We start from the raw sequence: 27,224 nt of genomic DNA on the forward strand, positions 1-27,224 counted from the left end.
GGCCCCACGGAAATTAACAACCCCTCTACTCGGACAGGCTGTAATCTTAAGGCCGAATTGGAGATAAAAAATTGGATTCTTATGGGTTGTCTTACCGTTTGAGGAGGGCAGGCGGGAGTTAGTGAATGCATAGAATGCCAAATGGGACTTTATTAAACGACTCATTAAAGCTGCTCGAAAAATAAACCTCTGCTGACTCCAGAGGATTAAAAAAAAACTTCCAAAATTCAAATTCAAACACAATTTAGGAAACGTAAATGTGTAAATTCAGTCTGGGTACTTGCAAGACCACCTCCTCTGTCACCTCAGGCCAGAAACTGGGCACAGGTGTGAAAATATTGCAAATACAGCTTTCAAAACAATTTTTCAATGCGAAACACTTTTGCGCCCTAAGAACTTCAGGTTGGAAGGCACGTCACGCAGTCTCGTGTTCTCGCTCGGTGCCTAACCTTTCCGCTTTTCCCATCCCGCCACGCCCCCTTCACCACCGCCTCCATCCAGGAGGCGTTTGTTTACGTGACGTAAGCGTAGTAAGCAGTCCCCGCCCCTGTTTCCCTCTGGCCGCCGCGTTTCCCGCGTCGCGGCGCTTCTCCCCTTAAAAGGACAATAGAGGCCCCGGGAGCGCGCGCGGCCGCTGGGCCTTCTCTCCTCTCCGCCCTCGACGCGCGCGCGCCCGTATGCAAATGAGTTCGATTCAAGAGAATTTTGTACCAGGAGCTGCGCGTGCGCAGAGGGAAAGCGGAATCTACACCTTCCCGGCCAGCGGTAGCAACTGCAGAACTGCAGGAGACAATCTTTCTAGACAAGGCAGTTGAGGAGGAGGGAGCGATTGGAGGGGGGGTTGGCCTGGCGTGCACTCCGCACCTCGGGAAGATTATTGCGCGTGGAACGGCTGTTTTTGGAAGGTGAGTGACTAACCATTACTTTGGTGCAAAACTGTCTCACTGAGCTTTGATTTCAGTAGCTTTTTTGCCCCCCCTCATTTCACCTTACCCACCTCCCCCAGTCCCTCCATGCACACACACACACCCACACACACACACTGGAAGTTTTGTCTTGGAGATGGCATTGCGGGGAGCGCTGCTTTCGTGATCTTCAGACTCCAGATTCTTTTGTATGCACACGTTTAGTGTATCTCTTTTAATTGCGGAGGGGATTTAAGGCAAACCGAAAGTCTTGGGGTGGGGGAAGTGAGTGGAGTCTGGAAATGAGTGCGGAGTCACTGTAGTTGAGGGATTCACGTTGAAGGTGACAATGACTTTTGTCAGCCGCAGCGATCTCGGGCGAAAAGGAGCCCGGTGGCTGAAAGGCCCGAGAGGAAAACGACTCGCTGGCAATTGCGGAGGGGCCCCGGGTCGGTGCATCGTGTGAGCGCGCGCCCGGGAGTGGTCGGGAGCCGTGGTTGAACCTCGTGGCTTAGTTCGTTGCAGCCCCTTGCGCGTGTTTTGAAAAAGGTGCACTCTAAACGCCCTTCGCTCCAAAACTAAGTTGCCGTGGACTTGCAAACTGACGGGCGTGAGGGGTTTTAAATCGGCCTTTGGGTCGGTGCCGGGGTTGCCGAGTGCACGCGGCGTGGCGTTGTTTGCCGAACTCCGGAGGGATGCGGATGCGACAATGAGAGCAACACGCGGCCGCTCGGAAACAGCCCCGGCTCCCACATGCCTCTTCCCCTCCGGACCGCGCCCAAGCAGCGCTGGTGTCGGATGTGTCTGTGGAGTCTCAACTTTAGTTCGCAATCTATTCACCTGTAGCGTAGCTGTGGACGCCACAGCGAGGGCTTTCTAGGGCGACCGTGTGTGGCTTAAGATGGCCAGTCGGAGCCCATTGACTTGGGGATGGAGGTCGTTGCGTTGTCTGCGCCCAGGGGATGAGAGAACTCCGGAGGGCACCGCTTTTTGTGCCGAACATGACAGACCACGTGCTTGGGGCTGCGACCTGGTTTTCGTCGGAGTGTCCAGCTCCAGGTCAGCAGTGAGATGCGGTCGCTGTCGTGTCCGGCCGCCCGGCAGGACAATGTGATTTGCTGATGATGGCGTCTTGCCAGTTTAAAAAGCAGAGTGAAAGTAGCCAACTCTGGGCCGGTGCGGGGCGGGTAATCCGGCCGTTTCTCTTCAAGGACAGGACAAAACTTTGATGAAAGGGGCCTGCAGCCGAGGGGAGGACGGGAGGACAGGGCTCCTGACTTCAGGGGCGCGGGGTCAGGAGCCTTGCCGGGGTGATCGTCAAGTGGCTCGCCCCTGGGAAACAAGCCGACATCCTGATGCTGCACGTAGGCAGCACCCGGCTGGACAGAAAACAAAGAGCTCCATGTGCCCGTGCGGGCCCCGCTGGCGTTCAGGGCGGCTGCGGGCGGAGGGCCTTGCGGGCCCGGCCCCCCGAAGTTCGGGCGAGTTTCGGGAGGGGCTTTTGTCCCTTAGCCCCTCGCGGGGAAACTTTGGCGGAGCTACTTGTGTGAGGTGCCATGCTGGTGCGCGGGGAGGTGGCGGGCTTCCGCGCCCCGGGCGGCCGGGCGAGGGAGGCAGCATCTCGGGGTCCCGAAGCCTTCGCCCCAGCGCTCGGTGCTGCGACGGCCGAGGGGCCGGGAGAGCGTGGCCCCGAGTTCTCGGCCCGTTGCCCGCGGCCCGGAGTCTGTGTCTGGGAGGTCTATGGATTCGCCTTTGAAGTCGAACTGTTGCCATGTTTGAATTACGTCAGGGCAAAGCCATGAGGAGGAACAAGCCCCAGCAGCGCAGCTTGCGGGAGGCGCGGCCTGCGGGAGGCGCCGGGCTGGGCGGGCAGCGGGGCGGGCGCGGGGGCCCGTTGTTCCGGCGCAGGTGAGGGAGGAGGGACGCCTTTCGCCTCCCGCTGCCCTCGCCCCAGCCGGCAGCTCTCCACTGGAACTTTCTGCCCGATCCGAGTTGTTTTATTTACCAACAGATCCACCGGGGACCGTTTCTGTTTGCTGCCTTGGTGCCTCTTTCTTGGTGGTCACTCCATGCCCAAGGGGGAGGCGCAGTTTGGGGACACGCGAAGGCCGTGGGGGCGGGGGACGACGGCCGGGGGCGGAGGGGGGAGGCATTTCGCTGCTTTCGGAGAAACCGGAGAGTGCGGCGAGCACCCCCACGCTTCAGTTGAGCCTTGGCCCGCACGTTCAGGGCACAGAGCCCCGACGACAGGCAGAAAAACCACCGTGGGGAAGTTTCGGGGTCCCCGGTTGTCCTACAAAGGGAAGTGAAGGCTGTGTCCGAACTGTGCATGCTCCTGTTTTCTTTGTGTGTTTACGTGTGGGAGGGGGAGCCGGGAGGGGCGCGGTTTGTTTTGGTTGGAGGGGTGGTTTCTTGGGGTGGTAGGGCGGTGCAGAGTTTGTTCTGGTAACTGTGACCCTCGTAGGTTTCTTTGTTTTTATTTTTTTCCTCTAACCTTCATTGCTAGACTAGGAATTACGGTTCCGCCAAACATGGACCCTGTGTGAGACAGTTTTACCCCAGCGTTCTTTACACTCAACGCCTCACGTTGTCCTAACGAAGGTTACGAAAACTTTTCTCCCCTTTTTCTTTTAATAATTAAAAAAATGTATTTGACCTTGTCAACAAGCACCTGTTTTTGAACTGGAGTTTGCCAGACTTGAAAAGCCTTTTAATAATTTACGTTGCAAAACCGAACACGTTTATTTATTAGTTGCTCAATCTAAATTAAATGATGGGAGTTTGTTTCTGGTGAAGTTGGAGAAAGCCTAATGGCATTTAAAATATTTTTATAATGATTTGGGGAAGGGGGATTATTTCTTGGCCCTAAAGGTATGCTTGGCTCACTGTTTGGTGATTGTTCACCGCGTTATCTTAGGATGACCTTGAAGAAGCATGCAAACAACGAGTTGGGCCTTGGAGATTTTGTGTGGGGGTGGGGAGGAAACGGCTCAGTGGAATGACTGCAGGCTAATGGCTAGCTCCGCGCGTTCTCTCTGCTAGCTTCTTCTTAGTTCTAGGCTGACCTTCTGGTTACCCCTGTTAGGTTTTCTTTTCGAGCTAACTTTTTTTTTCTTTTTTGGTATGTGGCCCCAGGCATAGCTCAAAAATTATGCTGGTTTGACACATGGATGCTTCTTTGGTATTTGGGGTTTGCCTGCAGTCTAGACATATGATAAGCAGTACCATGTCTGTTGATTCTTTCCTGATTTCTCCTGCATTTATATCACGTTTAAGGGTTAGAATCTAAAGGTGGTCATTACCGGAAAATAATATCCTAACAAGCCACGCCCACACAAAAACTGTAGAAACTGAAATCTATTCTCTGCTTTTCATTGTTCTGTTATTAAAGAAATACATTTCTCCCAAGTTTTGGTTAACTAAATTACAAATGCCTAAAGGCAAACAATATCAGTAACAGTATATTTCTGAGAGAGCATGTCAAAAATGAAAAAACTTTGTATTTAATTACTTTATGGCTTCCTTTGGACAGTTATTTCTCTGGGTCATGTGTTTAAAATTCATATGAAGTGCTTTACAAATACACTGAATTTCTTTGTTTATTTTTTCCTAATTAGTATTTTATAGTCAAGTTCCGGCTAGAATTTTAATATCCTGGAAATTACAAATACAATATATAGGCCATAATAAAACTAGTAAATAGCAGATGTTTTAAATATTACATGATATGTTCAATGGAGATTTGGTGTTTCAAGATGAATGACTTGAGTGGGAAAGACAGACAAGATCTCTGCTGCCTTCCCTTTTTGCATTAATTTTGCAGGAGGTTGGAGATCAAAAGTTCAATTATGTTTAAGTATGTTCTAGAACCTCAAGACTGCTGTTGCACAGTTTTGTTTTGAAATTTTATTTATTTATTTTTAAGAGAGGGGAAGGGAGAGAGAAACATCAGTTGGTCGCCTCACCTACGGTCAGGAGACCAAACTGCAACCAAGGCATGTGCCCTGACCTGGAATGGGACCAGTGACCTTTTGCTCTGCTGGACGATGCCCAGCCAACTCAGTCACACCGGTCAGGACTATTGTACAGTATTCTTAGTTCTGTAGATCTGGAACCTGGATGGTCATTTTTTTTTCCTAGGGTCGAAATCAGACCCTGAGAACACCTGGCTCATGGCACTCAAACTCAGGCAGGTTTGGGAATGAGTTTTTTAATGTAAAATAAATTTTTCACTGGGAAAAGCTTAAGCTTATTTGAAATCTAAACCAACTTCTTAAGCTGTTATGAGGACATTAATTTACCATGCCAGGCACTTAGTAGGTTTGCTTTAAAAATATGACGTTTTCTTTTTTCCTTAAGAGAAGGTAGGAATATAATTGGCTGAGAAGGAAGGAAACACATTTGCTGAGGTACTAGGTTAGTTGTTCTGAAGTCTCTGGGGTTAAAAATGCCTAAATTCTGAAATCCTGATTGTCCTAAATAAGTCACTTTGTGGTCTAGTTATCTCATCTGCAAAGTAGCAGTAATGCCTAGTTCGCAGAGTTGTAAATTATTAAGCAAGTTATGTGCTAGGTAAGTGTTGGCTGTGGTTATCCTTACAACTTTGGGAAGTAGACATTTTACAGAACACAAAAATGAGGATGCAGTCAGGTACCTTGCTGGACTCAGCAAACGCTAGTGGAAAGAATGAGTGTCTGGCCCCCTCCCCAACCTTCAGTAACGGGTTCTGGGAAGACACTGCAGTCAGCTCTTGGTTCCCTATCCAGTTCCGATTCAACCATTTTATGTTAAAAAGGCTTGTGGAAATCTAGGAAATGCCATTTTATTCCTTCCTGATTTCTCTTGTCCATGAGAGTGTCCTGGATTTTCTGCACTTTGTTTTGACTCGGGGGTTTATACATTGAGAATATTATGTTGTCTTTTGGTTCTCCAGTTTCTCCTCTAATTCAGACTGCAACTAAGGTTTTCTGTATTATGGAAATAATCTGGAAATGCATCTAGTCCAAAAGAAGGGAGTTGTTTTCTGGGGAGAGAGGTTTTCTTTTTGCATCGGAAACACTGGAGTCACAGACACATTTACTGTTACACATTCAAGTACAAATGTTGCAGTCAACTAAAACAGTGTATTGCTAGCTTGTATTCAGTTGTTAGGTTTGATTTGGCTTAACGTTATTTTAATTGGGTTGATGCTAATGTATGCTGACTTTAAATAGCTCTCATTTTGAGGTCATTTCTCCCACTATCCTCTTAACCTCCCCTTCTTGCCTATATGCCTGTTTGAAACAAGCAAGAAATATTTTTTTTACCAGTTGTGAAAATGTTGAATTGTTTACTATTAATCTTCTGTAAGAAAAGTAATTGATTTGGTTTACATTTCCTAGAAATCTATAAGCCTCAAAAAAAATTTTTCCTACAAAAAGTCTAAAGACTAAATGTTGAAGAAAAATGCCTCTATTCAAAACATCAGTTTTTAAATACACATCTTTATTGTGGATACATTTTCTTATTCCATACCCTTAAAAATATTGTTTAGATCTGTTTTTGCTACATTACTCTTGGGGTAATTAGCAAATTTCACCTGTTTCTTTGTGCTACACACAGTCAGCAACTGGCTGGAACTTAAGACTTAGTTCCTGCCCTGCAACAGTTTACCACTGAGTAGAAGAGACAATACAGTAAATAAATATGTGAAATCCTGTGTGTTAGATGCTCTAATAAAGGACTGGAAAGGTTTTGTAAAAAGAAAGAATTTCCCTGGTTAAGGGGGTGGAGGAGAGACCATCTCAGACAGAAGTAACAGCCTGAGATGTGTTACTAGTTATTAAAGTTGGTTTGACACCCTGGAATATCAGAATTCCAGGCTGGGAGCAGCGGGAAGGCAGGACCAGCCTGCAAAGCTTTGAATTTCTTGCCAAGGATTTTAGATATTATCTGGAAGCCAGTGTTGGTCCCTTGGAAGAGATGATTAATACTTGAACTTGAAGATACCACCTGTTTGAAGACTGCAGAGAAGTCAGTTGTGAGACCCTGAGAGGAGTTCAAGCACCGTGATGGGAGGCAAAGAGGCAGGAATTAGAAGGTACGGGAAACCTGAGAAATGAAGGAAGAAGCAGAATCTCCGAGGACCTCATAGAGGATACAGTGGGGGCCACGCCTAGGATGAGAAGGGAGAGTCCAGTCCAGTTGACTTCCAGATTTTTATGTGACTGTATGAATGATGACCAAGATAGGTGAATACGGAAGAGCATGCCTCAAAGACGAGATTAGTAATCAGTTCAGGGCATTTAAAGGACAGGACCACCAGCCCTGGTATTGGTGCTTTACAGATACTATTCAGAAGGTTATGGAAATGGAAAGGTCAGAGAGCTTAAGGAACCTCCCTGAGGTTTGGGTTAGACTAGGTGCATGCTACCATACCCCATTTCTTAACATTTTTGTCAGTCTTCATAATGGGAGAACAGCTTCACAGGAAGGAGTATGCCCACTTTCATAACCTTAAGTCTCCCTGAAAAGGCTAAAGTTCCCCTTTTCCCAAAGACCTTGGCTTAAAAGAAAACCTTTGGAAATCATGATTCTACCTTCAGTTTAACTTGTTGTGTATGGCCTAGGATAGAGTCTATGTTTCTAAAATGTGCAAGTCTCAAACTCAAGAAAATAAATGGCACGCATGGACTGATGTTTTCATACTCTTGCTTCACAGCATCCCTGGAAAGTAAAAGTGAGACTTCACTTTACTATCACAGAGGGATAAATAAAATTAGAAATGACTTCCTTTTCAGTTATAAAGACAAAAGCAGAAAGAGACTCCAGTTTAAGTAATTACAGTGCTCTTTTCACCAGATTCACAATAGTTACATTTCCTGGTAGGATGAGTTCTGGGCTTTTCTGCAAAGTGTGAATTCCATAGGCAGCTACAGTTATAAAAACTTTACCATATAATTTCTCAAAGACTGAGTACATGTTTGGAGAAGCTATTGGAAACAAGTGGGGTCTACCACCTCCCTTTCAGTTTTTCTCCAGGCAAGCTTAAATTTGTCCCTCACAAGTGACTGATTGATCCTGGGATGTGGACTGGGATCTAGGAGCAGGTAAAAGGCAACAATAGTGTTTAATTGTTCCATGGCTTTCCTTAAGTGCCGATGAACCAACCAGGTCTCATTGTTGAGGAATACCACAACCAAGTGGCCTAGCAGCCAGAGAACACAAAAACACTTAGTCCTGTTTGACTCTTTGTGAAGAGTGTTGCTCTAGTTACACTGTTAGTGTTTACTGGATCTTGTATTTATATGTGATTAAAGATAGTATACCGTTGACTAAAATAGTGTGGAGGGCAGCACTGGCAATTAGAGCAACTGAAGGTTGCTCACCGCTTTTGATCAGAGTGTATTTTCGTGTTTACTACTCTTCCTTTCCCATCATCCTGTCATTTAAAGTTCAGCTCTAAAGAAATGAATCTCCTTCACTTCAAAGTTGTCTTTGGTTGCGTGGTTCCTTTTGTCTTTATTCACCACTGCCTCCTCCCACTTACTAAACTTGCTTGTCTCTTCTCAGCAGTTTCCTTCCCATTCTGCTCTATGTCTCTTCTGATGTTACTAGTCTGTTCTGTATTCTGTCCTGTGGAATATATTTCCTAATGTATATCTCCATCTGTATGTCTTTGAGGAACTTGGTTTAAGCTTTTTCAGATTCATCTTATGTCAAAGTTGTGTGACAGTAACTTAAGGTTTGGGGGCATGGTGCTCTTGAATTAAAAAACAATAGCCATATAGAAGGAAATAAAGTGAAAGTAATCTTCATTCTTGCATCCCTCAGACGCAACCACTAGTTACTAGTTTTTAAAAACCGATTTCAAAATGCCAGTTTCTTTGAGATCTCATTCTAAAAACACGCTATGGAATTGTGTAACTATTACTCAACTTGCTTACTGTACAAGACAAAATATCTTGGCAGGTTCCCTGCAAATGTCGTAGATACACTGCGTTCTCATAGATATACTCCATTCTTTTAAAGGGCTGAAAATTTATAAGAGATCATCTTAAAGCTTAGAATTACTTATCATAAGGCTTCCCTTGAATACTATCCCTTCAGTTTTGGCTATTGCTGTGAAGATTCCTTTTCTGTCCCATTTACGTTATATTATACTCAGTAAACTGACTTTATGTGTGCCGAATTTAATGTAATGTATGACATTGGCCCTGATCTTTGGCTTCATAATCTTATTAGATTATTTTCAAGTTGACTCTTTTGTATCTTTGATATACATTGGTTACCTCACCTTTTCCTTGCCTCAACCCTAAGGTTGCATTCACCATCATTTTATTACATTGGTCATTAGATTCAGGTGAAACTGCAGTGTTAAAGTAGAAGAAGCCTCAACAAATCAATCAAAACATTTCAAATTAATTGTTACATTTTAAATTCACTTTTTGTTGTCTGTATAATACTTTGTTCATATCAGTTATTTCTCTTAGGATTTTTGCTGACTTAGCTATTAACTTTAATCTTTTTAATTTCAGGAGACTGAACTAAATTAGAACAGTAATTTTAGTGTGACTGGCTTGTTTTTAACTATTGCAGTGTTGTAAAATTTTGTGGCTATTTGGCTGACAGTAGCCAAAGAAATAATGTCAGTGAAAGTCCTTCAAACAACATGAAGTACTCTACAAATGACTGCTTTTCAAAAAAGTTTGAGTATCTATCTCCTGAGTAACTGGCACAACTCTAGATGTTGAGGTTACAAAGATGAATAAAGACAGAAGGATTCCTCGCCCAGTCTATTTTTATTTTTTTCCTTTTGGTTGAATTTATTGGGATGACACTGGTTACAAAATTTTACAGATTTCAGGTACACAATTCCAGAACACATAATCTGTGCACTATGTTTTGTGTTCACCACCCAGGTCAGGTCAATTTCCATTACCCTTATCCCTGCTCCTTCACCTCTCCCTGCTCCCCTATTTTTACTTTTACAAGCTTATTGAGATATAATTCACAGACCATAAAATTTACTCTAAAAGAGTACAATTCAGTGGCTTTTAGTATATTTACTGTTTTGTAACCATCACCGCTATCTTAAGTTTAGACGACAAATGGCAGTTTTTAATCAGCATTTTAAGTTTTTCCTTATTTTTGGCTTTATCTCAAAGCTTAATTTTCTTTCCCCGGGCTCACACAAAAAGGTGAGATTGTATGGGGTCCATTCTCCTGTGTAACTGTTCCTCAGTTAGGAAGCAGGTAGTGTCAACTTCCTTCTATTAAAACAAGGGCGTTGAGTGATGTGATGCCCTTGAGAAAGATGCAAAAGTTGCAAATACTTTTAATAGCTGACAGTGTCATTGGGACAAATAAAGTAGGTTATGCTGGAGAAATCATTTAATATTGCACAAATGCAGGACTAAGAAAGGAGTATTTTAAAGAACCATGAGGTTTGTTGAAATACAGAAATCCCAAGTTTGTGATCAAGTTGTGCCACGCCCACCTTCTTGCTCATTCTGTCTGTTTCTCTCTCTCTCAATACACAGAGTAACTTGGTTTCACAGCCATTTTGTATTCTTAGTTTTCTTCCAGAGATCAGGTAGGTTATTTTGTTTGTTTGTTTTGTTATTTTAAAGCGTTAGTGGGTCCGTAGAGTTTCTGAAAATTCTTTCAGTTCATCTCTGGGCTCCCGAAAGCTCAAAATGGTTAAACACCAATCTCTGCTTAATGGGGTTGCTGTAAACAAAGCCCAAAGTGAAACCCCTGTGTATTCTCTGCAGATTCCCAGGTGCCTCTCAAGTACAGAAATAAGTGCAGAAATGGTTTAATAGGTTTATTAAATAATCTTTTAAAAGTTTCACGTGCTACTTGTGTCGCATTAGGACAAGTGTCTGACACTACTGTATTTAATACTTCTGAGAAGAGGATGCACCCTAGTATTTAGATCCCTCTTGGATGTTTGGGCAGAAGAATTTTGTCAGGACAGACATAAGCTCACAGAGCTGCATAAAGGATCGTCAATCAGAAGACACCAAGCTATTTTATATTCCCCGATGTTTTAAGAAAAATATTCTTCAAACTGAAGAGTGAAATATCTTGCAGGGGTTACTGTTGGGTAAGTTTTGTGGAGATCCCCATTGACCGCCCCCCCCAAAATAAATAAATAAAATAAATTGGAACTGAACACTTGATTCACAGTAGCAGCTGATGAAAAAGAAAGCCTCAGTATTTCCTCAGTCTAGAATGCTGGGTAACCCTTGCGTTCCTTAACAACAGCTCACCAGCCTGATAACTGGCACAAACTATGGCTTCTTGGTCAAATCCAGCCTCATTGAAGGTAATTCATATCTTGGAGATGATCTGAATGCTGTACAGTTTTGATGGCATGTTTACTTGTGGGAGGAAGAGGGATTGTGAGGATATAGATAGGAATCTATCTTTTGTAATAGGATTTGGTCCGTGTGTTATTGGAATGAACTGGCCTTTCTGCTGTACTTCCTTTGTCCTTGTTGAGAAAGGAGGCTGAAGTTTCCTAGAGCTATTGATGAAGCTGGCGACTGTAAGAGGAATTGTGGACTTTTGACCTTGTTGGTAATGGTGTTAAGGGACTTAGAAGAGCCCACAGGGTGGTATGAGGACTAGCAAGAGCTATATTATGTTTTTGCTTCAAAACAGGATTATAAAAATACAAAGTAAAGCAATAACTTAGACTTTCTTAGCACTTCTTTAAAAGTTTCTATAATCCTGTGTCATTTGACATTGTTTCAAAGCAACCAACACAGACCGGTTTACTTCAGGAGGCCATTTTCTTTTCATTTGTCATGAAGCTTTGTTATTTTGAAGAAAAATACCTGCCTTGTTTCACAGGCCTCACTATCTATACATTTTCCTGCTGTAGACAGAGCACCTTCCTCGTTTTTTTCTCTAAAAAAAAAAATCAAATTCCCAAGCATTTAATTTAAGAACAATTAAGAATATTTTGTTTCCTTGTTTTAACAATTCTTAAATTGAAGTAACTGTTTAGACTTATTGAAATGTCCCCTCCCATCTCCCTCCTTTGCCTCTGGCCCTCACCAACAAAAACATGAAGGAACTATTTGATGACCAGTAATCTTTGTTTAAAACGAAAGCCTCAGTGTTGAGCTAATTAATTGCTAATAAAATACTTTCTTAAAAACAAATTGTATATCCTCTGTATTTCAGAACCTTGCAATTTCACATACCCACAAACAAAAAGCCTGGATATTTGGTTATTTCTCTGAATCACTTTCATAAATATTTGGTCTGGTATACGAACCACAATTAATTAAATGGGGTCAGGCAAGAGATAATTCAAAGACAAACACTGAAGTTTTTGTTCTATGCATATATTTAACTATTTCTGAAAGAACTTTAAAAGAAGGATGGTGTTCTATGTCTATAAGTCCTAAAACTCTAGGCACAAACCTAATTCATATTAATAATTTTCTCTTACTGATTCTTTATATGTTGCTTTTGTGATAATTTGTAATTGGTCTCATCCACACACCCACACCCTCTGGACTTGTCCATTGGGGTTTAGTTTCTATATTCACTGCCTTTTCATCACTTCTCTTAGTCCAGATGTTCTGGTAAAGCTGGCCCTTTGTTTGTATATTTTTTAAGTTATTCTAGGTGCATATTTACTGCCAGCTACATTTTTGCTATATCTAGCCCTAGAGCTGTTTCTTCCGTCCTTGCTTGATGTTAAGATTTTTTGATTATTGGAATCACAGTTTATCTCGCTCTACATTTCTCGAACGTCTGCCTCCCACTATTGCTGTTCTCAGGAACAGTGCCTCACAAATGAACTCCAAAAACCTCTGTAGCAACTGAGGCTGTCCAGTAGTCAGGCAGCCTGGGCTTATGACACTAAAATTCTTAAATTCTAACCCTGGATTTTTGTGAATTTTACATCCTTCTTTCAGTAGTTTCAATTCAGGTCCTACTTGTTTGCTTAGAACTTCCCATATATCGCAGAAGAAATCCCCTCTCATTTCCCATAGGGCAAAAGTGGTGTGGGTGGATGCATTACTTGTATGCTTAGTATCAAATAGTGATCATGGTAAATGCTGAAAACTTCCCCACAGGGGAATCACATGAATGCAAAGGTACAAAATAAAGGGTGGTGCATTAGCTTACATTTTAAGACATGTCGTTCATTGTGTATGATTCCATCATCTTACAGGATTGTGGAATTTGTTGTATTTTCTACTTAAAACTTGATTTTTTAAAAACACCTCCTCTCCCCTATTTTTAGAATGAGTGTTTGCCAGGAAGGTAGAAGGAGATGATAGTGGCCTTGTTAAATAACTGAGCTATTCAGTGTGTTATATTCACTTGTTATGCTAGTTCCAAGAATGGAGGAAGACCCTGGAGGGTCTTCTCCCAGAGCCCTCCTTTCTGGCTTGGCTGCGTAATACCAAGTTGCTGGGGGTGGGGTGGATCAGAGAGCTCTCTCTTTTAATGGTTTCTTGTTAATAGCCCTCAGCAAAGCTGTGTCAATTCCCTTGGCTTTACAGACTACTGCCCAGAAGAAAAGATGTTTGGTTTTCACAAGCCAAAGATGTACCGAAGTATAGAAGGCTGCTGTATTTGCAGAGCTAAGTCCTCCAGTTCTCGATTCACTGACAGTAAACGTTACGAAAAGGACTTCCAGAGCTGTTTTGGGTAAGAGTATCTGATGTTTTTACCATTCTTAGAGTGAAAGAGATCACATCATACGGAAATATTTCCAAACAAGGTGATTCGAGCAATGTGATAATCACTTACATTCTAATCTAGGCTCTTTTAAGGCTCTTGCTCTTAAAACCAATCAAAGATACTGACATCCTACCTTTTTTCAGATGAGAAACTACCAAATTAATTGTGAAACCCTTCAAAGTTATAACCAAACAAACCCTTTTACTGTTGACTTCAGTATGTATAAAGAGATTTTTTTAAAAAAATTACCCTTATTCTCTCTTATAATAGTTATTCTAAAGTAGTTTTCTGGGGTTTTTGTATGTTTTTCTAAATTATAGAAATATATTTTAACCCAACCTTCTGAGGATAGTAATAAGACAATGTTTTACCCTGAAACCTGTCAGGGTATGTTATCATTTATTTTATACTTTTGTTCTTCATTATCTTTCGACAACAATCCTTTGCTGAATGAAGTAGAATTTACTTCCCAACAAATCCTTGGATAAAATAAAATATTTAATGTTGAACTAGTTCCCATGTTAGCAATTAATTTCACCACATTGTTTTTCTTACAAACATATTTGTTATTTATTGTTAATTCTGGATTTTGTATTTATAAATGACATTTTCCTCTTAAGGCCTTCATTTCTGATTGTGTGCTTAATAAATATTATTAGTATTTTTCTGATGTATTTAATACAGGACAAATGTAAATGAAATTTCCTCTGATATAATTAAAGAACAGCTTGGTGACTAGCCTTATAGATATTATTTCCCCTTATGCAGATATAATCACTTTTTAAAAATTATAGTGTCTCTGGTTTTGTTTGTTGTGAAACTGGAATACCATTGCCCATTATTTTTAAGGGTGGCACTTTGTTGCTTATGAAATTTCAAGGAAGATTAATTGTACAGTATTGTTTAAAATCATGGTGACCACGATCTCCTCTTAGGTCTAAAGTTTGGTATTTGTTAAATTTTAAAAACATTATTTTAAAATGACCAAATTGCAGCCTATAAAATTTTGATTTCATTGGATCTAGAAGTTAATTCTATTTCTGAAATATACTACAGAAACAATGGAACTTCCCCATCCATGATGATTAGAAGTAGCATCTACAAACTATAAATGGATATAGTGTTTTTCTAAAAGGAGTGTACTTGCCTGAATTCTTTAATGTAAAGGAAACCAATAAAGGTTTGATTGTTTTCTTATCAGGTTGCATGAGACTCGTTCAGGAGACATCTGTAATGCCTGTGTCCTGCTTGTGAAAAGATGGAAGAAATTGCCAGCAGGATCAAAAAAAAACTGGAATCATGTTAGTGCATCTGTCATCTTTCTCAATTATACCTTTGCTCTATTTACAGTAACATTAGTTTCCTCCCTAATTTAGGAAGTAATGTGTCCCTAGGATGAAAAAATATAGTATGAAAAGAATAAAGAACAGTTGCTGCTCAGATAGAATCACTTCACATTTTGTCCTGTTTGGAAACAAAATAACTCAGCATGGCATTTCCCTAAGTCTGTATCCAATATCCGCATTTCAGAGACTCACAATATACATTTCACATATTTTTAGGTTTAACCCAGAAATTCCTAAAGTGAATCAGATGTGTGTGGATCCTTTTTTCATCTCTTAGGATGATGTTTATCCTAACTTACGTTGGTATAATGAGTGTATAAGTTTCTGAATCAGAATTGGATTTGAATCTTGCCTTTATCACCTACTTCGGGCAAGTTACATTTATTTATAGAGCATAAAGATAATTGCTCTCTCAGAGGTGTTGTAGGAACTGAATGAGACGAAGTATAACATAGTATTGATTCAATTAGATGAAAGGTATTATTCTCTGTATTTAAGGCTAGTTGGGATCAAACTGGTATATAAATGTGTGTTCTTACCTTTCACTTTATAATGCCTCTAGAAATCTTTATAAAATATTTTTGACTACCAGAACAACACTTAAGTCTTATTTAATTCTTATGTTTGCTACCTTTTAGAAGATTTTGACATTTATACAACATATTTGTTTTTAAGTAGGCAGTCATTTATTCGTTACCTTTTTTCTCATACTTTACACTATCCTTTGGTGACTTACGTTATCATGATAATGTTTCTGTGGGCCCGTTAACTTACTAAATAATGAGTTTTTTTTAATACCTTACCTGGAAAAGATCCAAATTGTGATTTCGAAGGTAATGGCAACCTTTCTACATAAGGGTAGAAATCTGCAACTAGTGATTCTGAATTAATGCATGAGAAAAGGGACCATACAGGGCTGAACCAATGTGCATGCTAGACTCGGGGAGGACTTCCCATTGCCATCTTGTAACTGACCTCAGGGAGTTAGGGTCTGTAGTGGAAAGAGCTTATTAAAGCTTCGGTCTGAACACCTTGATGTGAACCTTGTCCTCCTCCCTACTCACCCTTGCCCACTTTACTAGCTTAGTGAAATAAGACAAAGTAAATAATTTAATTTCTCTTCCTTTACCCTAAAATAGGATTAACAAAAATAGCCCCCTTTACTGCTTTGTGGTGAAGATAAAATCAAGAGTATATGAAAGCTTTTTGTAAAGTAACTGCAAAACATTCTGTGGATTTGATTTTTCTTAACCTACTTGGGTCATTCGTACCATGTATAAATCTAAAGTTTTTGTCCAGCAGACTCCTGCTATTACCTACTTCAGAAAATAACCCACAAAAAACAAAAACAAAACCCTACTATATAAATAACTATTTATTCTTCCTTGATATGCTATATTTTTAAAATTTTATTTTTCAGTTACAGTTTTCATTCAATATACTTTTGTATCGGTTTCAGGTATATAGCGCAGTGGTTAGAGATAAACTATATTTTAATTCCATATGATGATCAAAAACAAAGTATACATGGACTCTCAAATACTCTAGTAGAAAACTGGTTCTCAAATTGGGCTACTTCAAATAGGCATTTGTATGAACCAAAGAAGAACAGAGGTGTCATTTTTTAAATGGTATTAAATATTCAGTATTTTCTTCCAGGTGGTAGATGCAAGGGCAGGACCCAGTCTAAAGACTACACTGAAACCAAAGAAAGTGAAAACTCTATCTGGAAACAGGATAAAAAGCAACCAGATCAGCAAACTGCAGAAGGAATTTAAACGTCACAGTAAGTTTGATACTGAAACCGGGATACTTACGAATACGTGTTTTGTTTTGTTTTTTGCCTGGGAATGGCATATATATATTGCTGTTTTTAAAAAGAGTGTTAGGGGACAAAAAGTGTTGGAAGGGATCGTTGCTAGAGGTCTCATTTCTCTGAAATCCAGCAACATTGGCCTTGATTTTGATATCATGAAAGTTCTTTCACTAGCTAGCCACTTCTTCAAATTGTGCTGAAACCACTTTGATCTCTTTATTGACATCTTAATTTTCTAGAAGAATACATTTTCAATCCTGTTTACTTGATATTTTATGCATAAGGATATGGAGGCCTAGCGATGTGCAGAAAGGTACATAAATAATTAGTGGACAATCTGAGACCAAAGCCCAGGAAAGTAACTTTAGAAATCATAACTCATGTATTGCAGTAAAGCTAGCCTCAGGACTTTGGTTTAGGGGGCAATGTGTGTTGTGTGGGCTGATAGAATGGCAAAGGAATGACAAATTAATACCTGGTTCATAAGTTCTTACAGGACGTCGTTGCGGGTAGGACATCTGTAGTGGTACTTCTGTATTTGGGAATTTAGATTTAAGATGCTGAAAAGGAAATGCAGCACATGCAATGTTATTATGTAGCATTTGTATCACCCCTCCCCCCACTCCCAGGTGGGAGGTCTGAGGGAGTGCTATTTAATCAAACACATTAGTATTTCTGCAGTGAAAATGTGTTCACATAGGTGGAATAAATGTTCCCATAGTGTTCATATAAGTGGAATAAATAAACTATAAATGGGCTAGTCCAGTTTGGCTCCCTAATTATAGTTCAGATCAAGCCAGATACTGTGGCCACATGGGTTAGGAATAAACTTTGTGTTATCAGAGCTTTTCCAGCATTGTAGCTATGGGTTATGACCTGCATTGGAAGTTTTGGGATTAAAAAAAATTTATAGGACCCTGTCAGACAAAATATTAATCAGTGCTTGTTTTGGAGCAATGGAGAAAGACAGTTAAGTCTCTACTGATCAGGTAGACTGAGGAAGGAAGGATAACTGTCATTCTGTGAGCCCTGTGGTAGATTTATCCAGCACTTTACATACGTAACTATCTCAATGATTTCAGTTTGAGAGATTAGCCTTACAAGTACAGAAGGGTGATTTAACCTTGACCCAGGTCACTTAGTATATGGTAGAGATGAATTTGGCCTCCTGTTTGTCTGACTTGAAAGCTTTGTGCTCTTTCTGTATTGTCCTGCTGTCTGCTGCAGTGTAACCAGTATCTCAGGATGCCAAAGCGTTTCCAGGGCTGCTCCTAACTTTCTGCTCTCAAGTAAATAGGTGTTATCAGTCCATAGTTATTCCAATGATAGACAGAGTGTGGGGGAAGTAGGTTTACAGGGGTGAGTGTGTGAAATAGAATGTATACTTCTCGTATTATTATTTATTAATTATTGCATTGTTTTCCATATGAACAACTGTAAACCTACTTTTGCCCCACTCTACTTAATCTGACTAAAATATTTTAATGCATTTATAGTAAAATATTTTGACAAAATCAAATTTATGTGTTTTAATTATATATGTTCCTTTATTCACCATCTACCTCAAAGGGAAAAAAAAGAAAGACTACTTTCCATTATCACTAGATGATTTAATAAACATTTGGGAAATAGTAATTTTCTTATACCACTTGCAGATTCGAGGAATTGATTATTTGCACATAAATTCTTAGCTCCTCCCTTTAATCGCCGGGACAGTCATAAGTGACTAACATTTTCCTTACTTAGGGAATATGTCCAGTGTAATTTTAGATTTTTATGGTAAAGCTGTGTTGTGGAGGGGTTGGAGACTTTAAAAATAAGTCCCTTTGAAAAGGTAAGATGTGTGTGCTCTGGAAGTTAAGATTTAAACAGGGTTTTCCCAGGTGCATTGTGAATTGCTAGCACCTGTGTGCAATTTACCAAACAGTTTTGAGATATTTGAATTTTTATCCATCACCCTCTAAATGGCTTCCTTGCCTCTGGTTATATATTTGCTTCCATGCCTCCTGCCTGTACCTGATCTGCATTCCTCTTCCTGAGACAGTCTTTCCAAAGGATTGGATGTTGAGCTTGAAAATCTGGATTTGAGTTACTATTCTTGACACAAATATGTGACCCTGGTGTCACTTAACATTGATTTAACCACAATTTCCTAATCAGAGAAATGGGGATAATTAAGTAAAAAGGTTTTTTTTTTTTTTTTTAACATGCCTATATAAATGTCAGCTGTTTTTTTTTTTACCCTTCTTCCTAAAATCTGCAATGGTTTTTGGTTGATATAGAATAAAATTGAAAATCCCCAGCAAATCTTTGGAAGACTATTTTAGTTTATTTTTTATTTACTGATTTTTAGAGAGTGAAAGAGAGAAATATCGATTCGTTGTTACACTTATTTATGTAATTAGTTGATTCTTGTGTGTGCCATGACCCGGGACAGAACCCGCAATTTTGGTGTATCGGGATGACACTCTAACCAACTGAGCTACCCGACCAAGGTTCTTTTTTAGAAGAATATTGGGCCTGAGTTAGTTGCCTTGGTGTGCATAGTGTGTTCTGCTTCCACAATTTTGTTCATTGCACCTACCTACTCCATGCCACACTATCTAATTACTCCTTTGTGCCTTTCCAAATCCTGGTTTTTGAATTTTAAAAATTGCAGTTCTTTGACGAATTTCCAGACATACATTCTAGAAGAGAGTTTTGTTTTGGGTTTTTTTTTTGTTGTTTTTTTGTTTTTGTTTTTTACTAACTGTGTTTGTATATAATTAAGTTGTATCCTGGTATCCCAGATACCAGATTAAACCTTATGAAATTATCATTTTTATAGGTAGAAAATGGTTGAACAACTGCAGTCTCAGATGGTTCATAGATGTTAAGTACTTCCTAGGATAGTGAGTTTGCTTCAGCAGCATGGAGCTAACTGCTGCTGTTAATTATTTGAGAACATTTCAGTGGACTTCTTTCTTTAAAGCCTGATAATCTTGAGGATTTTGTTTTATTAAGAAGTTAAGCTATTCGTATATTAGAAATGAACGAACATCTTAGAACACTAATGGTGCTTTTCTTTGTTTTAGATACCTGACTTTATGCTGTTTTATGCAAACTTTTGTTAATACAAAACACTTGTGAGCTCTATTTAAAAATGTTTTCTTTAGTCTGTTTCTTTCCATGCAGGATATGACACAGGGTTTGATGTCTAGTAGATACTTAATAAATATTTGATTGGTTCCCTGAATTGGAAGATTGCTCTACCCAGTTGTGGGAGGGTGATAGTCTTTAGCTAAAGGTAAGATGTGTGGTTGGCTCAGTCCCTCATTGTGCCATTGCTCTTGCTGTGGAATAGCCACATAATGCCTTATAGCACAGTGACTGTCGACCAAAAAATTTGCTTTCTGGCTTGGAAATTTATATGAAGTCTTCTCAGGGCAGAAATACTAACTAAATCTTATTTTGCTTATATCTGATTAATTGCCTTTATTTGATACTGGGATCTATTGTAAGGTGTCATTTTTCTTCGTCTTTAGTTTTCAGGTCAATTATATGTCTTGGCTTTGATTTCTTTGGGTGTATCCTGTTTGGGGTGTGCTCAGCTTCTTGAATCTATAGGTTTATGTTGCTGAATTTGGCAAGTGTTCAGCCATTATATTTCTTTGAATACTTTTACACCTCGCCCTCTTTCTCCTTTCCTTCCATGACTGCACTGACGTGAGTGTAGGTTTTTGGTGAGAGTCCCACAGGTAGCTAGGGCTCTATTCATTTGTTTTCTCTGTGTTGTTCAGGTTGGGTAATTTTTGTTTATTCTTCCAGTTCACTGAATTCTTCCTCCATCCTCCCTATTCTGCTGTTGAGCCCGTCTACTGAGCTTTTTATTTCATTTATTGTATATTTTCAGTTCAAATTTCAGTTCCGCTTGGTTTTTCTTTATAGCTTCTTATTTTAACTGAGACCTCATATTTGCTATGGTTGTGTTTTCATTCATTTAAAGTATGTTCCTATGGCTAGTTGAATCATTTTTGTCATAGCTACTTCGAAATTTGCATCAGATGATTTTGTCATCTCTGTCATTTTGGTCTGAATATCTACTTACTTTTTCATTCAGTTTGAGATCTTCTAGGTATTAGATATGATAGGATTTTTTTATCGAAACCTGGACATTTAATATTATGTTTGGAGACTCTGGATCTTATCTACATCCCTCTGTTTTAACTGGATTTTTTGGACACACCTCCAGCACTAGATGTGGGGGAGGGGCACCACCTTGTTACTGCCTGGTGGTGTTACAAGTCAAGTTCTCCACTCCACCACCTTTGACATCTGAGGTGGGAGGAGTTCATATTGCTGCTAAGTGGAGGTGGGGGTTAAGGCTCCCACATATTGGGGTGACTCTATTCCTGGGTGGGCCATAGTGGAAGTCCTGACTCTTCAATAGGCTTCCCCTGACACCGCCCTGGTGGAGGGTTGGGTGCTTCATAACACGCTCATGAGGATGGAAACGTAGTTTCCCCACTTGGCCTTTGCTGAGGGGGGTAGGGCTGGGGTCTGTTTTTTCTGTGGTGTGCCCGAGTAGAGTGGTTATTGTCTAATAAAAGTTTCTGGCCTTGCTAGGCTGCCCTTTTCCTGGTCCTTTGGCAAGAGAACAAGCCCCTTCCTCACTTCCTTCCTTCCTTCCTTCCTTCCTTCCTTCCTTCCTTCCTTCCTTCCTTCCTTCTTTCCTTCCTTCCTTCTTTCTCCTCCTCCTCCCCATCCTCCTCTTCTCCTTTTTTTTTTAAGTCTGCATCTGTAGGTATTTCTGGGTTGGCTATTCATGAGGTAAAAACAAAGCCCATAAAAACTAGGGAACTCACTACCATGACCTTCTTTGGGTCTCAAGCTCTCTAGCTGTTGTTAACTTCCAGAGTCTTTAGGCTTGTTTTATATGTAATGTTCAGGGCTTTTATTTGTACTTATTAAAACAGGAGGAATAGGGGGAAATATGTCTGCTCTTATCTACCTGGAAGTTTATGTCCTCATTTTCTTCTAGAAACATGTTAGTATATCTATCTTTAAGTATCAGTAGTGAATAGAAAATAACTTCTTTTTTTGCTAATTGATTCACAATGCTTTATGCTGAGGCTTAGTTGCAATTGCATATAGTGAAATTATAATGTTTTTCTCCCGTTTTTATTGCAGATTCCGATGCTCACAGTACCACCTCAAGTGCCTCCCCAGCTCAGTCTCCTTGTTACAGTAACCAGTCAGATGATGGCTCAGACACAGAGATGGCGTCAGGCTCTAACAGGACGCCTGTTTTTTCCTTTTTAGATCTCACATACTGGAAAAGGTAAAAGCAATAGAAAACACCTTTCTAACCAACAAACCTTAATTACAAGCTGACGGTTTAATTGCTTTGGCAATTAAAGGGCATTTGGCAAGATGGCTGTTAGCACACACATGGTTGGAGGTAGATTAAGCAAGAATTGAGCTGAGGGTTGGGATTTTGTGTTTTTCCTATTTAAAATAATTTAAAATAAAAATCTTGTTAGGGAACCTAAATTTTCTATCATTGAGTAGACTTAGTTTTCACTCTGACCAACTCACTCCCTGAAAAAGGTGGTAGGGCTAGAAATCCGTATTTTAATTTCATTAAAAATGACATTGCTAAGTGAGTAAATTAATAAGGAATAAACAGAGGTCAATACTAAGTAATACTGTGTGGGACCCCCTAAGTCAAAAAGATAGTAGATTAGAAAATAGAAAAATATTCACAGAGAAAGGGGTTAAGGATTTTCCAGTTCACAGATTCAGAAAGACTAACAGATTAAAAAGCAAATAACCAATTGTCTTATGAGGAAAGACAGTTTACCCACAGACACATCATAGTGAAACTGTAGAACATGGAAGACAAAATAGACCTTTATATAGTGAGAAAATAAAGACATTATTTTCAAAGGAACAACAAACACAAAGCTGAGTTCTCTGTATGAATAAAGGAAAACATTAGATTATTTTCTTCAATGGGCCAAGAGATAATAACTTTCACACTAGAATTATGTATCAAAAATATCTTTTTTTCTTTTTTTTACTGTTGTTCAATTACACTTGTCCCAATTCCCCGCCCCCCCCCTTGCTCTCCCCTGCCCTGTCCACCCCCCAGAGTACATTTCATGAATGAGGACCTGAGACTTTTATTTTTATTTTTTAATTGATTTTAGAAAATGAAGAAGGGAGGGAGGGAGGGGGAGAGAGAGAAACATCAATTTGTTGTTACACTTATTTATGCATTCACTGGTTGGTTCTTCTATGTATGTGTCCTGACCAGGGATTGAACTTGCAACGTTGGCATATTGGGACAATGCTCTACACAACTGAACTACCCAGCCAGGGCCTTGGCATAAGACTTTTTGACTAGAAAAAAAATTGAGAATGGCTGCCAAGTTGACCCTCAATAATGAAATTCTGCTGCAGGGCAAGCAGAAAAAAGAGATCCCAGGTTGATTCTGAGAAGTAAAAATAAAGTGGCAAATATTTAGGTAAATTTAAACAAATACCAGTTGCTTAAAATGACAGTAGTTGTGGGATTTAAAAAAAAAAGGAATTATATGACAGCAATAACATAAGCCAAGGAGTTAAAGTGTATAATATGAGTTAAAGTGTATAACTGTCCTTTGCATTATTGAGGATAAACACATTGAATAACTTTAGAACTTAATTAACTATGTAAGCACTATAAGAATTAATAAAAATAAGTACAAAACCTCCAGAGCAGAAGGGAAGGGCAGATAATTTAATAATTGCAAAATAGAATAATAGAAACATAATTTTAATAGTTGTAAATTAAAAAAACCATGGGTCCAAGAAGAAAGTATACTATAAATTAGAAAATCTTCATAACTAAAACATAACTGAAAAGAGGAAAAGGTATCACCCTAATGCTTCTTATAAATGAAAGACTAAAAGTGAATGAAGTTATATTTTTTCTAGTTTAAAGGTTAATGAAGCCCAGTATAAGGAAAAATAAAAGCAAGGAAATCCTGAAGATAACAAGTAGAAATAAATGGAGTAGAAAACCAATATGCTGTGGAAAGGATCAGTAAAGCTAAGAATTGGTTCTTGAAAAAAAATCAAAAAAATTACGAAAGATAAAGCAGATCAAGAAAAAGAGATGGTACACACAAGCATTTTAGGTAAGAAAAGGGAGAGTTAGCTATATAACTAAAACATTTAAAAGACAATAGGATATTATAAACAACTTCATGCCAATAAATTTGAACATGTTGTATGAAGTGCATACATTAATATAAAAAGACAGTTTACTAAAACTGTCTCAAGAAAAAAAATAGAAAACCTGACTATTCTCATAATAAAGAAATTAATTCAGTGGTTAAAAAGTCTTCCCTCAAAAAATCCCAGGCCCAAATAGACAAATTCTACCAAACACTTCAGGAGCAAATGATTCCGATCTTTCTCTGGCTTTTCAGATTGTAGATAGAAGGGGGCACAGGCCCCACACATTCTGTGAATCTAACAGCTCTGGTATCAAAACAGTGTATCATGACCAGATTAAATTATTCTAGGGATATAAGATTGGTTTAAATATTGGAAAATTAGCTAATATAATTTGCTACACTGACAGTCTCTGAATGAGGGGGAAACATGCCTATCATCTTAGTGAAGATGTTTGATAAATTTGAACATTCCTTCAACATTTAAAATAAAACCTGTAGCAGAATAGGAATGGGAGACCACACTGATAAATGGCATTTTCAGATAAAGTTGGACATGTTCCCATTCCTATATCCCAACAACGTAACCTAGAAAAAACCTTTATTAGATATATGCACTGATATGTACAGCATGTTTGTAATAACAAAAAATTGTCCTGTCAATAGGAGAACGGGTAAATTGTGGTATATTCACATGGTGGAACACTGTACCTAAGTTAAAATGAAATAAAGCATTAACAACATGTATGAATCTTAGTTAATACTAAGATTAAAAATTACAGCATACCGTGTGATTTTATATTTCTATATTCCATAAATACTGTGCATAAAATCAGTGTAATCTGATATACTGGGTGAGAAAAAGTAGGTTTCCAGTTGAGTACACAAAAACAGTTTACTCTTGTATTATTATTTATTAATTATTGTATCACTTTCCATATGAACAACTGTAAACCTGCTTTTGCCCCGACCTTGTACATCTGATTTTATATATGAGATAACTAAGTAATATGTTGAGAGATGCAAACATTGTAAAACCATGAAGTGTAAGAAGAGAGTACTAAACCTAAGATCAGGAGGACAGAAAGAGATGGGGCGGGATGGAGTTGGAGACAGCCGTACAGGGGAACTTCAGGGGTTGGTGATTTTTGGAGGAACCAGTTTGTAACTTTGGGAGCAGCTTCTGAAATGGACTGCTGTCTCTCAAAATGCTTTCTTTCCACTTAATATTTGATACGATTTCAGTGTGGGATTTAAGAGACCTGGCCAATTCCCTCAACCTAGCCGGTTGGGTTTTATTCTGGAAACCTTTTCATTTGTCCTGTGATGAGACTGGAAGTAGACCTTTGATCATGTTGTACTAGCTATATGTTGACTAGATTTCTTTTTTTTTCTTGCTGAGTTTCCATTTTTCTGCCTTATTAACATATTCTCTCCATTTTTTTCTTTTAGACAGAAAATATGTTGTGGGATTATCTATAAAGGCCGTTTTGGGGAGGTCCTCATTGACACACACCTCTTCAAGCCTTGCTGCAGCAATAAGAAGGCAGCTGCCGAGAAGCCGGAGGAGCAGGGGCCGGAGCCTCTGCCCATCTCCACTCAGGAGTGGTGACTGAGGGTTATGTAGAAGGGGAACAAAAAATGATTTACATTTTAGGGGGAAAAAAACCCACAGTGACAAAATGACCCTCCTATTTTTACCTTGGTTACCTGCTATTCTGCCAAAAGACAATTTCTAGAATAGTTCTGAATGGGTTATTTTTCCTTCATCTTTACAAGCTCCACAAACTATGAAGCCAGTGTCTAGCTAACTAAAAAAAAGACATGTACATAATATTTAAGATGCTGAGTATTTCATAGGAAAGCTGAATGCTGCTGTAAAGTGCTCTTTAAGTCTTTTTCTTTTAAATCCCCTTCTAATGAATGAAACTAGGGGAATTTCAGGGGACTGAGATGGGATTTGTTGTATGATAAACGTACGTAGTTTTAGTCTTTCTATATTGAGAAGCAGTGGTTGGGGCATTTTTAAAGACAGCTGACTACACTTAGTTTCTTCATGATAATAAATTTGTCATAACTCAGTAACCTGGACTTGCCCCTAGAGGTAGTTGTTAATAATTTTGAAATATTAAGGTCTGGCCAAGGTTCTGATGATTCAAACCTATACTACTGAATATTAAGCAGGACAGACTAGCTCTCTGCAAATACCTTGAAGGAGTAATTTCTAATTATACAAAGAGGTAACTGGACTGTATATGTTGTATCCTGTGTCACCTCCCTCATACTGATATTTGATGAAGATTTTAATTTATATGAAACTTCTAAAGCAGAATCAAAGCTCCTCTTGGGGAAATGTCAAGTCTTTAGGATGAATAGTCTTACATGAATAGTACCAAAGCTTTACCACATGATAGAGAACACACTCTATTAAAAATGTTAAATTACCTGAAGAATAAAATGTGCAAGCCTGTGGGATGGCATAAAAATAACAAAGAATAATGCTTCTTGGGGCACATTTCTTAGAGGGCTTGCCGAGTGTGTAAATAATTGACTTTTGTTTGTTACATGACTGGTGACTTCATTGAAAATCTCCACAATTCAGTTTTAGCTCTGGATTACTTCAGTTGACCTTTGTGAAGGTTTTTTCTGTGTAGAGTGTTCAACTTCTAATCTATTAGGGCTTTGGGGTTTTTTTCACTATGTTAAAGTAAAATTCTAATAAAAGAAAGAGGTGTGTTAATGCTGAGTGGGTTCGTTTTGGTTTGGCTTCTTTTAGTCAAGCTTTCTGAACACTGAGATGTTAGATGATAAATCCTGAACGTGAGGCCCTTCAATTCTAAGATCTTTATTAAAAGCCTGCTACTGGAACCCAAACCAAAGTATGTTCATTGCCTCTTTTCTCAAAAGTTCATGAAATATAGTACCAGTTCACACTTTTACTAACAAGGAAGGATCATTTGCCTACCTTATAATGAAATGACTCAGTGCTTATTTTTAAAGTTGGATTTAAAAAATTGGATAGTATAAATAACAATAAAGGAGTGAGCCACTTTTTATGGGCACCCTGTAGTTTTATAGTTTTTAATCTAAACTTAAAATTTTATATTCCTTTTGGAAGAAACTACAAGCCACCGTGTGTACAGACTCAACAGTGAGTTGGGTCAGCTCTCCCACAGCCTTTAAGGTGTATGACAAGAGTCTCAGCCATGTTCTCATCTTCCTGAGGTATTTTGAAATGGTTCCTTTTTTTTTTTTTTTT

At 39.3% G+C, this 27,224-nt stretch overlaps 1 protein-coding gene across 3 annotated transcripts; it reads left to right on the plus strand.

Moving 5' to 3' along the window:
• The first annotated feature begins 735 nt into the window (after window positions 1-735).
• SINHCAF (SIN3-HDAC complex associated factor) lies at window positions 736-27,224 on the plus strand. 3 transcript variants are annotated; one of them, XM_054591283.1, is made up of 8 exons: window positions 2,923-2,949; window positions 10,427-10,479; window positions 10,763-10,995; window positions 13,421-13,568; window positions 14,803-14,902; window positions 16,607-16,733; window positions 21,933-22,083; window positions 25,418-27,224. In XM_054591283.1, the coding sequence occupies exons 4-8, from the start codon at window positions 13,441-13,443 to the stop codon at window positions 25,575-25,577; spliced, it is 666 nt and encodes a 221-aa protein (XP_054447258.1). In that variant the 5' UTR covers window positions 2,923-2,949; window positions 10,427-10,479; window positions 10,763-10,995; window positions 13,421-13,440; the 3' UTR covers window positions 25,578-27,224. The 3 variants fall into 3 exon arrangements, with proteins under 3 accessions (XP_054447257.1, XP_054447258.1, XP_054447256.1); XM_054591281.1 differs by lacking the exon at window positions 2,923-2,949 and adding an exon at window positions 6,459-6,984 and having other exon boundaries at window positions 10,427-10,995; XM_054591282.1 differs by lacking the exons at window positions 2,923-2,949; window positions 10,427-10,479; window positions 10,763-10,995 and adding an exon at window positions 736-905.

Source organism: Pteronotus mesoamericanus, unplaced genomic scaffold (assembly GCF_021234165.1).
Source record: "Pteronotus mesoamericanus isolate MK-2021 breed Mesoamerican mustached bat unplaced genomic scaffold, CSHL_Meso_final scaffold_21, whole genome shotgun sequence".
NCBI classification, from domain to species: Eukaryota; Metazoa; Chordata; class Mammalia; order Chiroptera; family Mormoopidae; genus Pteronotus; species Pteronotus mesoamericanus.